We start from the raw sequence: 11,135 nt of genomic DNA, 5'->3' as shown, positions 1-11,135 counted from the left end.
AAAAAAAAAAAAAAAAAAAAAAAAAAAAAAAAAAAAAAAAAAAAAAAAAAAAAAAAAAAAAAAAAAAAAAAAAAAAAAAAAAAAAAAAAAAGGAATCCACACACGGGAACGCAAACCAAGCAAGAACCCAACTAAAACTAGGGAGGAAGCGGATAGTCTAGATGCAAAAAAGAAAGTTCGCCCAACAACCCACAGACAAGGTTCGTGGCAGCGCTTGGGCCCGACGTCATTCCGTCTCGTCGAAGGTTCGAACTTGCCCTACTAGAGTCGTACGTAGTAGTAACTACGGAGTATAGTAGTATTGTAGTAGTGCTAGCATGGCATAACCATGGGACACGGACAAGTAATTGTTTTTTAGAATGACTTCTTTGGGGATAGCTTTTTATTTTGGAGGGGAATTAATTGTATAATTCTTATTGATAATTGTGAATTGTGGTTTCTTTTTTGGGGGGGGGGGTCTTGACTTCTGATTGTCTGGATGGATCATTTAATCAGATTCACCTACGGATATACTTTCGTGTTAGTTGGTATATTCTTAGGTATGCTGTCTGTCAATGTAGTCAGCGTAAAGGTTTGCCTTACCCGAGTGAGTGAAGTGCTGTACGACTAGTCACTCCCAACAAAAGACTACTGATCATTGTATAAATATATAATTAAATCTATACATATATAATGGTATAGAATTATATCCGAGGATCAGCGATATAGGCAGTATGAAAGTAGTATTCTTCATCCATACCATGTCATGCCATGCCATCCAGACGGACTGATAGATCGTAGTCTTAGAACCCCCCTCTTCACCTCTTCCTTACCCAAAGACAGGATTCCTCAACAAGGAACACCCCGGTTCGCAACAATACCCTACTGCACACCCGGTAGGCTCTTCTGAACATGGGTTGCATGTATGTATATATGTATGTATTATGTATATATATATGTATGTCCTTATGTAAGTACATACTAAGTACATCAGCATGTACATACCTACTTTTCTCTATTGAAGATTAAAAAATTAAAATGAATAATGTCAACTGCATAACTACCTGAGCCACCTGATGTACAAACGAAATTCTAAGCTCGATCCGGGTAGACCGGGGAAATCCCGCCAGTCAAAGTCAACTTTAGTCTGGTTGATCGGCTTGGGTTTAGGTCGCGTTTGAGTTTCGCTTTCCACTTACCTTATCTTGGAGGTTGGGGTTTTATTTTTGCTGACCTGCGTTTTTGTTTAACCTTTTTTCTTTTCCTCTCATTGTTTTCTTCAAAGAAATGGCGGTCAAAATGAAGGTAAAAAAAAGACGTTGAAAACTTAGTTGTGAAGAAAGGGTTCTTTGTTCGATGGCTTACTTGTTGGTGTTGTAACCTCGTTGGCCTCGAGAAGATTCGGGAGAGAGAGAAAAAAAAAAAAAAAAAAAAAAAAAGGAAAAATATAGACATACTCTAAGAACAACTGGCGGTCCAGCGACATGCATCTGAGGAACCCCAAAAAAGAGTATTCATATTCAACCCAACAAAAGAGTAATGCGTCTCGCTTGTTTTGGTATGCAGTTCCTTGCCCTGAAGGGAATTGATCGTACGGAACTACTTGACGCTAATGAAGATGATGGAGAACTGAATCCGCAAGCGGTGTCTGTGTAACTGTGATGATCATGGGAAATGTATTTAGAAACAAAAAATAATGGATATGTTCATAAGCTGCATCAGAACCACCCAATCCACCATGAACGCCCCCTCAAACCCCGCAAGCCTGCCGAACGCCACAAGAGTGAATGGAGAAACAAAAAACAAAAAACAACAAAAAAAAAATCACCCTTTCATTCGGCCTGCCGCTTTTGGCTAAACGGCGATACGGCCTTGATGCAAGAGACCAACTGTCTGGAGGCCACTAGTTCCCTTGAACCGCGCTAAGAGTGACGACACTATCTCGCGGTACGTGTTCATCTGTGTTAATTTGAACCGTTGGATTTTCCCGCTCGCTGTGCGTGGAATCTCCTCCACGAAGATCACACCCCCGTCGAGTGCCTTGTAGCTGGCCAATTGTCGTCGACAGTACATGTACACTTCCTCCGTCGTCAACTGCATCCCGGCCGGCTGTCTCGCGCGGACCACGAATGCTCGGGGCACTTCGGTGCTACCGTCTTTAGAAGTAACACCCGTCACCGCTGCATCCTGGATGCCAGGATGCTTGAGGAGTACAGCCTCCAATTCTGCTGGGGCCACTTGCCACCTGCGAATTTCTTAGCCTCTACCACTAGTGTCTGTGGGGGAAGTTGCCCAAAAACGGGAAATCAAGCTCATAATGAAGAAATGAAAAAAAAAAAAGGAAAAGAGAAAAACGTACCCTCGAACTTTGATTAACTCCTTCGTTCGGCCAACAATGTAATACAACCCGTTGTTCACATACGCCACATCACCGGTACGGAACCACCCCTGCGCGTCCTTGGCGTCGTCTCGTCCTTTGTAGCCAGTAAGCAGGCCGTTACCTCGCACAAACAGCTCCCCTGGCTTATTATCGTCAAGCACTAGGTTGCCATCTTGTCCCACCAGTCGTATCTCATATCCGGGGACGAGCCGGCCGATACTTCCGCTATTGCCAGGCTGTCCGTAACGGTTTTGGAAAACGACACCCACTTCGGTCATGCCCCAAAGCTGGGATGCATTGGCATCGACATGGAGCAGCTCTTGGAACTGCTGCATGGAGGCCCCGTCAATCGGAGCCCCCGCAACGCCAACGTACCGTAGTGACTGGAGGTAGTCTGCGACGGGGAATGCACAGCGGTTGAAGGCATGAATCATCGCAGGTACCATATATGCCTCTGTGATCTGATACCGATATACAGCTGTCACATACTGGGCAATATCAAAGCGAGGCAGGATATACAGTGGCTCTCCATATCGAATAGGAAAGATATGTGTCCAGAGGGCACCAAAAAGGTGGAACATGGGCAGTGACATCAGCCGGCTCGCCTCATAAGGCACCTCGTAATAAATGCTAAGGTGATGTGATATTATAGCGTGGTGAGACAGTATGGCAGCCTTGGGTAATCCTCCTGTGCCACTGGTGGAGAACATCGCTGCCGGCGTGGACTTTGCGATAGCCTCATCCTGGAAAAAGAGCCAGCCGGTCTCGCCGTAGCCGAGGAGATGTGCAAAGTTCAGGTAATAGTTGTCTCCACCGTGTGGTAAATACGGGGCAATGGCTGCAGCGTAGGCCAGAGGGCCCGACAGCAGTAATTGGGCTACATGGCTGGTAGCAGCCTCATCCACCAAACACACTTGATTAGGAAGCATGCCTCGATCGGCCGAGACGTTGAGTACTGTGGGCAGGGCATCGCGCGTCGTAATGATCAACTTGGGATTACCCAGTTCAAGGATGTGCTCTAATTCTTGGGGCTGACTGCGGGCATTCGAGCCCATGAACACACCGCCAGCACCGATAATACTGTAAAAAAGGGCGGGGTATAGGATCTACGGGACGATGTGAATCAGTATTCGTGAGGGGCAGTGGATAAAATTAAAATAGAGGGGAAAGAAGGAAAAAAAAAAAAAAAAAAAAAAAAAAAAAAAAAAAAAAAAAAAAAAAAAAAAAAAAAAAAAAAAAAGAGAGAGAGAGACAGAAAATCAAAAAAGTTAAAAAATAGGTTCCAGGGAATCGGTTGTAGTGGGGATAAAGACTCGGTGTAGAAGGTGTTGTTTACGAAACGTCGGATGACTTACGCTATTTCCCATGTGGACCAGAACGCAATCACCTTTTTGCACATGATGAGCCTTTAACCCAGCAATGAGAGTTCGCACTAATAATCGGAATTGGAGAGCATTGAGGGAGCATGAAGGATGGTCAGCATCAATGAATAACGGCCGTTGTTCATTGTATGGGCGAGGGCCACCGAAAGCAAAGGTCAATAAGTCGGTGTAAGAGCGGTTGTCCCCAAACTGGGGCGGCGCCAATGAAGACTCCCAGAGACCCATGGTTTAGTAATCGGGAGAGAAGGGGGTGTTTAGAGTACTATGATCAGTGTTTAAACATGGAAATCAAGAAAGGACTCGTCGGAGAGTGAGGATTGACGAAAGTAGGAAGCCCAAAGACAGAGGGCATCCTGGGTAATAAATATGTGGATGGTCATATCGCGCTTGAACAGATGTTTTTGTCATGCTGGAGACTTCACCAAATGAAAAAAAAGGAAACAAAGGAGGAAAAAAAATCCCCCAAATCCTCCTGGTGCATGGACGAGGAATTCCAATTTCCGGGGATGGGGCTGAGAATGACCATGATTTGGAATTTCACTTAGGGCGTGGCGCAAAACCCGACACATCGTCACTTCACTAAGCTAAAGGTTCCGTCGAGATCGAGGCGCTGATCTTCTTTCCGCTCCACTGGCACTATGCGCCTCTTCTGTCGAATGAACGTTCGTAACGCCATAATTCAGATCTCGACCGGTGGGTCCTCTTCATGGCCGACTTGAAAAAAGCAATGAACAGGCGAACAGCATCCGCCATGCAGACGAACTAGGTTCTCTGATCACCTGTCTCCATAACTTAATCACCATATTGGGCGGCTTCAGCCCGACACGATCTTGCAAGTCTTCCGCCGTCCTTCCCCCATTGGTCTATCGTCCTGTCATCGCGTAGTCTTCACGGCACTTCCCATGCAGCTGAGCCACGGTGCGAACACCCCCGACTAGCGAAGTACACTATCGTCTTAAGTCGATGCAGCCAGAGCCTGCTTTGGAACCGAGGGATGCTCCTCATGCTCAGATACCAATGCGCGATCCGTGTTGCATGCCCCCACCTTCGCTAAAGACCCATACCAGGCTGACGTCCACGACCTGAAATCAGGAAATCTATGCATGAATGGTATTCTCAATGGATCCGTCTGCCGTAAATTGGCGGTAAACGACTGCTGGACCCCGCCCATCCAGCAGCCAGGGAAGTGGATCGTGCAGTCCGCACCCTGGTAATTCCTGGTACGAGACCGTTACGTTATCTCCGACTACACTAGTTCGAGACCAATAAGTCTCACCGTAGGGTCTAACGCATTTGTTCAGTGAAAATTAAAAAAAGAAAAAGAAAAAGAAAAAGGAAGGAATCCGTGCGTTTTGCATGTGCTTGGGTCTATCACTAGACCTGTCAAGCGATCCTCCTCTAGATCCCGCCTTTCCACTTTCTTAGATCCCGATTGTCCGACTCGATTATCAAGCTAGTGTCTCGTGCTTCTGCCTTAGGTCAGTGGAGAATCTGAACTCATGTGGCAAGTGCATTGTTCATGCCTAGTATGCCGATCAATTGAAGGAACCCTGATCCGATGGAGTCAAACCACTTGAACGGATTGGATCGGGGATTCCACTTATCTAGACCCGTCGGCTGAACCAGCACTAGACTATTCATCTAATACATCCCTAGGTCCGGAACCATAGTCGATGGGGGCGGGCTGTGCGAGATGCCCTTGGGATATCATCATTGGCCCTTGGATAGTTCAAAGCCCGAGGGGTAGCTGAAATTGAAGAGTCATGATGTCGTCTATGGTTGCTCATTGGTAGTAGATCATTTCGATTATCGAGTCATAGTGGGACAATGATCCCAACCATAGCGTCATTCATACCCACCGCACGCACACAGAATGAAGTGAAAGTGAAAGGTGAATGAAAAGGTAATCAGGTGGGGTTGAGTAAAAAAAAAAAAAAAAAAAAGGTAGATGTAGGAGAATTGAAGGAACGAGACTATCAATTGATGGTCCCTTTGTCTAATGTACGTTCACACATTAGGAAAGAGAGAGAGAAAGGAAGAGGGGAAAGCGTCATCATGTGCCAACTCAAAAGACCGCATGTGCCCTGCATGATTGAGCTTCACAATACCGAGTGAATGAATGCATTGTTGTTTTTGTTGGTACCTGACTTAAAGGACGGACGGACTGACTAACTTACTTACTTACTCCTTGTCCTTCTTCACCTATCAGGTACCCGCCATTATTACCTCACATCCTTGTTTCTTTCTTTCTTTGATTCATTCATCCATTCATCCATTCACCTCGTCTTCTACGTGAGCTTCCCAACCATGTCGCTCTCTGAAAAGAGTGTCATCTCAGTCCCTCCGCCGGCCAAATGTGTGTCAGAGTCGACGAGCCCCAGGAGCACACTGGTGGACATCGAGACGACTATGCCGAAATTTATCTCAGAAAAGGCAGATCGTTCTCTGACACAGAGCCCTGATAGCTTTGACCTGGAAGCCCAGGCCCCCAAGAAGAAGCCGTTCTCCTCATCTCGCTTTGCCCTCCTCAACATCTACCGCCGTCTATTTACATTGGTCTTTTGTGCCAATGTTGCGGTCTTTATCTATGTTATGACAGCAGATCGCAAACTACTGGCATTGGTCAACGCAACCGCTGCCAACTTACTTGCATGTGGTCTGGCACGCCAACCTTTGGTGGTAAATGCCATCTTCCTCATTGTGTGCTCAATCCCCCGATCCGCTCCCTTGAGACTCCGCCGTATTGCAGCAAAAGTCTACCACTACGGCGGAGTCCATAGCGGGTGCGGAGTAGCTTCATTTATTTGGTATACGGGCTTCGTGGGCTTGATGTCGAAGGAGTACTGGTCTCCATCGACCGGAATGTCCACGATCTCCGTAGCTCCGGTTGTCGTGGCCTACATTATTCTGGTCTTGCTTCTCGCAATCATCGTCGTTGCCTATCCTGGGTTTCGGTTCAAGAAACATGACTACTTCGAATTGACACATCGTTTCTCTGGATGGTTGGTGGTGGCACTCTTTGTGGCACTTCTCATGCTCTTCGTCAACGATTTTAGCCAGGCTGCCCATCAATCATTTGGCCGCTTTCTTATTGAACTTCCAGCGTTTTGGTTCTTGATGGTGACCGTCGCTGCCATTGTCCACCCGTGGCTACTGTTGCGCAAGGTCCCTGTTAAGCCTGAATACCTCTCAAACCATGCCGTGAGACTTCACTTTAACCACACTACCACTACATTTGGCAAGGGCATTCAGCTGGCAAGGCATCCACTGCGCGACTGGCATGGCTTTGCAACCTTCCCAGACCCCGAGGGCAAAACATTCTCAAGCCTCGTTTCCAAAGCCGGGGACTGGACCACAGCCTGTATCAACGATCAACCCACTCACCTCTGGAAGCGGGGCGTCCTCATCTATGGGTTCGCATACGCAATGAGAGTATTCAAGAGAGTGGTTGTTGTCACGACCGGATCCGGCATCGGGCCGTGCCTTTCATTCTTGGGCGATGAGAATCGACCCAATCTTCGTGTTGTATGGCAGGCTCGCACTCCCCTGAAGACCTATGGGCAAGGGATACTCGACTTGGTCTCTAAAATGGATGCCGACCCATACATCATCAACACCAGGGAGTCTGGTCGTATCGATATGGTGCCAATCATTCGACAGCTCTACAAGGAATTCGATGCGGAAGCTGTATGTGTGATTAGCAATCCTTTCATGACGAAGAAAGTAGTCTACGAGCTCGAGTCAGGGGGCATCCCTGCTTTCGGCCCTATCTTCGATTCATGATTTATTTTCACTGATGTTATTATATTGTTCTGTTTATTTGTCTAATGTTGTAAAAGCGTCCGAGTTTTGACACAGTCTGGAACTGTATTGTACATAGCATTTTTCTGCCTCACATATGTTAGATTCCCCTGGTAACAAGATCATCTACTGAATATTTCTACGTCTTTTCTACATCTGATCATGAAAGTAAAGCACGACTCGTAGGTTTTCAGGGTCTATCACCTCCAGACAGAAAAATACCTTAACAAGGCTCTACCCTATCTATCTTCACCATAACAACTCCTCGAACAGATGGAACAACTCAATTACCCAACATCTAGACCATGGTACAAATACAACACTTCAATTAAGCACCATATAAACCCAAATAAGAAACACTTCATCAATGCAACAACAAATAGTCCAACTCACCAACCAACCCACCATCAATCCACGTATACAACAACATATCTCAGCAAAAAGCCCAAACCAAACCCACGGAACAAGAAACCCGAACCACCCGAAAACCGATGTATGATATGCCCTTAGTCAAGTGAAGACTATGTAGTAAAAACAAGAATATGAAACTAAACAAAGGAAGTTTATCCGAGTTTGACAGAAATGGCTTCGACGCCGCAAACGGCCCGATGTCTCGTACTTAGAAACAATGACATGACGAAAGCGGCGGCTACCACCTCGGCTTACGTGGAACATGTAGCATTTGATTACGTGTATGTCTGTAGTACGGCCATGGTTGGTATGTGTATATGCTTGAAATGTTTTGGCCACATCAATCCAAGGATTGTGGTGATTAAGTACCGATGTTTGGGATGTGGTGGTCCATGGCAACTTGGGTAGGGATTCGTGGATGGGTTGGGTTGATTAGTGTGAGCGATCGCTGGTTTCGGTTTTGGTGGTTTTGAGGACATGTCATGAATGTCATCCAAGCTTAATTTAACCTTGTTAAATATACCAGTCTATCTATAGTGTAAGGAAAGCCAGTAGGATTGAAAAGAAGTTTGGATTATTGTATTGGTTCATTGCATTATTAGTTACCAACAGGGTATGTGTATCATCTTTAAAAATGTAAGAAAAACCATCAGGTATCCATCTGTATAGTATAGAAACGATTAATAAGTTAAAAACCCTCAGCAGATGACGGGTATCATGGAAAAGGATATCTTCGTCCAGCCTGTAAACAAACAAAACAAAAAAAAAAAATACAAAAGGAAAACTTTTTTTTTCAGCCCTGGTATTTCCCCAAATATGTTCTCTAAGAAAAGCAAAACAACAATGTTGATTAAGCGTCCGTTGTTCATGGTAATGTTGAAAGAAATTTTGGTATTGGTTTCTCTGAGTTCAAGTTGAGGTCATTCGGTCGTGAGAAATCGTAACGTCGTCAGTGAAGGAAAGAAAAGAGCGAAAGAGCTGGCTTGAAATGGTCTACTCATGTTCGTGTTGTAGAAGTTACTCGGATGTCCGAGAGGCTCGCGAATCGGCCGACGGGGCTCGATTGCGGCTTTCGAGTGTCATAGGTTCTGCGGTAAGATCATCAGTGGTAAATCGAGATCGTCCGCGTGTTGAGAGAATTGAGCGAGCCGAAGAGTGGGTAGAGTCGCTGTCCAGTCGAAGGGAGTCCATGCGCTCTAAATCTTCGTATTCTGGAAGTGGGAGCGGAGAGCCGTGGTAGTCTTCCATGACACTGCTGGCGTCGGGCTTCGTGTATCCGGGAGGACTAGCAGGAACATCCTCATACATCGGAGGCATCTCCTCGTCCCAGCTAATACCGAGACCGCTGCGCTCAGTGACATGCAAGTGGAACTGCATGCGGAGGACACGTGCTGCGCCTGTAGGCGTGATGAGCCTGGTGTTGCGGTTAGGACAGAATTCCTCGGCGACGATCAACTCGATAACGAGGTTGTGCTTGGCTTCCAGTCCACCGGAGGCCTCAAGATCGCACACAGGGTTGCAGGTGGGGTTGATGCTTGCCTCGAACTGCATGCTAATCTCGCCTCCGGCAGTATCGAAGTCTGTCTTCCAGCCCTCCTTCTCTTCGTTATGTCCGATGATTCGAGTTTCCTGGTGAAGAACGCCCTTTCCCTCACCGCCAATCTTGTGCGCATGTTTACCACAGGCTGGGGAAACAATCTTCTGGTGCTCTTCGATACGCCACATCATCTTGCGCAGGCGCCAGCGGGTTTGGGTCTCCTCGCCCTTGTCCACGACTCCGCTCAGAGTCATCTGGACGGGGAACGTACCGATGGGATGAACGACCGAGGGAAGCACAATGCGGCCCGTGAGGTTAGTTGGAGGGAAAATACGGATTGAGGATTTGTCGTTTCCGGGTAGGATAGCGCGCTTGATGTGCAAAGGCATCTGGAAATTGTATTCTTCACCGGTAGTGTTTTGTGCATGGGCAGAGAGGTAGTACTCAATCTTTCCCAGGGATCCATTGCAAGAAGCGGGTAAATGACCAGGGAAGAGGTAGCTGAAAGGGAATTCGTGGTCGCCAGGCTTCAAGTGAAGCGGCTCGGTCAAGAAGTTCCAGTGGTTTAACTCTTCAGTTCTCGAGGCACAGTTCGGGCATTCTCTCGAGACTGGTTTCTTCGTTGTCATCCTGGTCATCAATCTCATGTCAAACTTATCGAGAGTAATAGAGTCAACCACTTCTGAGACAGTGATCTTCAAACGGCCGGAGAATAGTGCACCAGTCGAGTTAGCCGGGCTGCCGTAGCAGACAAGCGGTGGTGATTCCACGACAACATTCAACTTGGCAGTGGCACTAACGCCATGATCGCCTAGACGCTCCTTTGAACCGGAGGAACGCCCATGGCTGCGGCGCTTTTCCTTGCTGTGATCCCTGTGAGGGTGGATTAGATGATCGACCGCGAAAGACAAGCGGCGCTCTGGAGAGCGTGCTCGTTCAAACACATTTGCGGAGGGCTTTTTGTGAGCCACTGTATTGGTGGGGATCTCATTAACGGAGGTAGATGAGGAAGAGTTGGAATGCGACGAGAAGGATGTGTGGTGGTGCACGTGGGGGCGAACAAGGCTAGAAAGGAGACGACCGGGCATGTTGATTGATGTCCACTTCTAGGGACTCGATGCCGACCAAATAGATTCAAATAAAGAGGAAGATGTTAAGGGTGGCTTCTCTAGTAAGAGAGTAGTATGGTCTTGGGGAGGTAGATGACTGTTATGGAATCGGAAACAGTTATTGCGCGTATGCGACTAATACTTCAGTATGTCCGTCTGACTTCAGGATACAGTGCGGTGTTGTATAAGTTGAGATGTGAGGCAGACAACCCAGAACATAATCTTTTGGAAGTTATGAAGCCAGAATGACGGTGATATGGAGGAATGCTAGGCTCAGGTACGGTGAATCGATGATGAGGTTCTAGGACTTATAGTACAGAATCGGTTCCTGGTTCCGAGTGAAGGATGATGATGGATGGGAACAAAATGTTAATGTTCTTCTGGGAATCAAAAAGTAGAAAGTGGGCGAACCGCTGGCTTTGAATGAACTCGGACAAGCTTTTCTTGTTAGTACCAAACTTCTTCCATATATACCATTGTTCTCTTTTTTACCAAAAATTGAAATTTTTCTTTTTCTTTTCTTTTTTTTTTTTTTT

At 46.6% G+C, this 11,135-nt stretch overlaps 3 protein-coding genes across 3 annotated transcripts; 1 reads left to right on the top strand and 2 right to left on the bottom strand.

Moving 5' to 3' along the window:
- Window positions 1-1,608: 1,608 nt before the first annotated feature.
- Window positions 1,609-4,056, bottom strand: afeA (adenylate-forming enzyme AfeA). Its single transcript, XM_032063494.1, has 3 exons — window positions 3,715-4,056; window positions 2,339-3,465; window positions 1,609-2,224 (listed from the first exon to the last, which is right to left on the bottom strand). The coding sequence occupies exons 1-3, from the start codon at window positions 3,964-3,966 to the stop codon at window positions 1,834-1,836; spliced, it is 1,770 nt and encodes a 589-aa protein (XP_031906756.1). The 5' UTR covers window positions 3,967-4,056; the 3' UTR covers window positions 1,609-1,833.
- A 1,798-nt stretch (window positions 4,057-5,854) lies between these two features.
- BDV38DRAFT_52889 (integral membrane protein TmpA) lies at window positions 5,855-7,824 on the top strand. The gene has a single exon (XM_032063492.1). It carries the CDS (start codon window positions 6,049-6,051, stop codon window positions 7,522-7,524), a length of 1,476 nt encoding a protein of 491 aa, XP_031906755.1. The 5' UTR covers window positions 5,855-6,048; the 3' UTR covers window positions 7,525-7,824.
- Window positions 7,825-8,920: 1,096 nt separating this feature from the next.
- Window positions 8,921-10,739, bottom strand: BDV38DRAFT_52925 (alpha-arrestin). Its single transcript, XM_032063493.1, has 2 exons — window positions 10,108-10,739; window positions 8,921-10,059 (listed from the first exon to the last, which is right to left on the bottom strand). The coding sequence occupies exons 1-2, from the start codon at window positions 10,576-10,578 to the stop codon at window positions 8,971-8,973; spliced, it is 1,560 nt and encodes a 519-aa protein (XP_031906754.1). The 5' UTR covers window positions 10,579-10,739; the 3' UTR covers window positions 8,921-8,970.
- Between the last annotated feature and the right edge of the window lie 396 nt (window positions 10,740-11,135).

This window comes from Aspergillus pseudotamarii, assembly GCF_009193445.1.
Source record: "Aspergillus pseudotamarii strain CBS 117625 unplaced genomic scaffold BDV38scaffold_165, whole genome shotgun sequence".
Taxonomy (NCBI): domain Eukaryota; kingdom Fungi; phylum Ascomycota; class Eurotiomycetes; order Eurotiales; family Aspergillaceae; genus Aspergillus; species Aspergillus pseudotamarii.
Note: the sequence above shows the minus strand (reverse complement) of the source record. Positions and strands in the feature narration are given on the sequence as shown.

Excerpts from the sequence above, each read along its gene's own strand:
- BDV38DRAFT_52925 (XM_032063493.1), bottom strand. The coding sequence starts at position 10,578 with ATGCCCGGTCGTCTCCTTTCTAGCCTTGTTCGCCCCCACGTGCACCAC. Across the intron at positions 10,060-10,107 it reads TGACCAGGATGACAACGAAG|TTAAACCACTGGAACTTCTT; the intron begins AAACCAGTCTCG and ends AGAACTGAAGAG.
- BDV38DRAFT_52889 (XM_032063492.1), top strand. The coding sequence starts at position 6,049 with ATGTCGCTCTCTGAAAAGAGTGTCATCTCAGTCCCTCCGCCGGCCAAA.
- afeA (XM_032063494.1), bottom strand. The coding sequence starts at position 3,966 with ATGGGTCTCTGGGAGTCTTCATTGGCGCCGCCCCAGTTTGGGGACAAC. Across the intron at positions 3,466-3,714 it reads TGGTCCACATGGGAAATAGC|ATCCTATACCCCGCCCTTTT; the intron begins GTAAGTCATCCG and ends ATCGTCCCGTAG. Across the intron at positions 2,225-2,338 it reads GAGTTAATCAAAGTTCGAGG|GTGGCAAGTGGCCCCAGCAG; the intron begins GTACGTTTTTCT and ends AGAAATTCGCAG.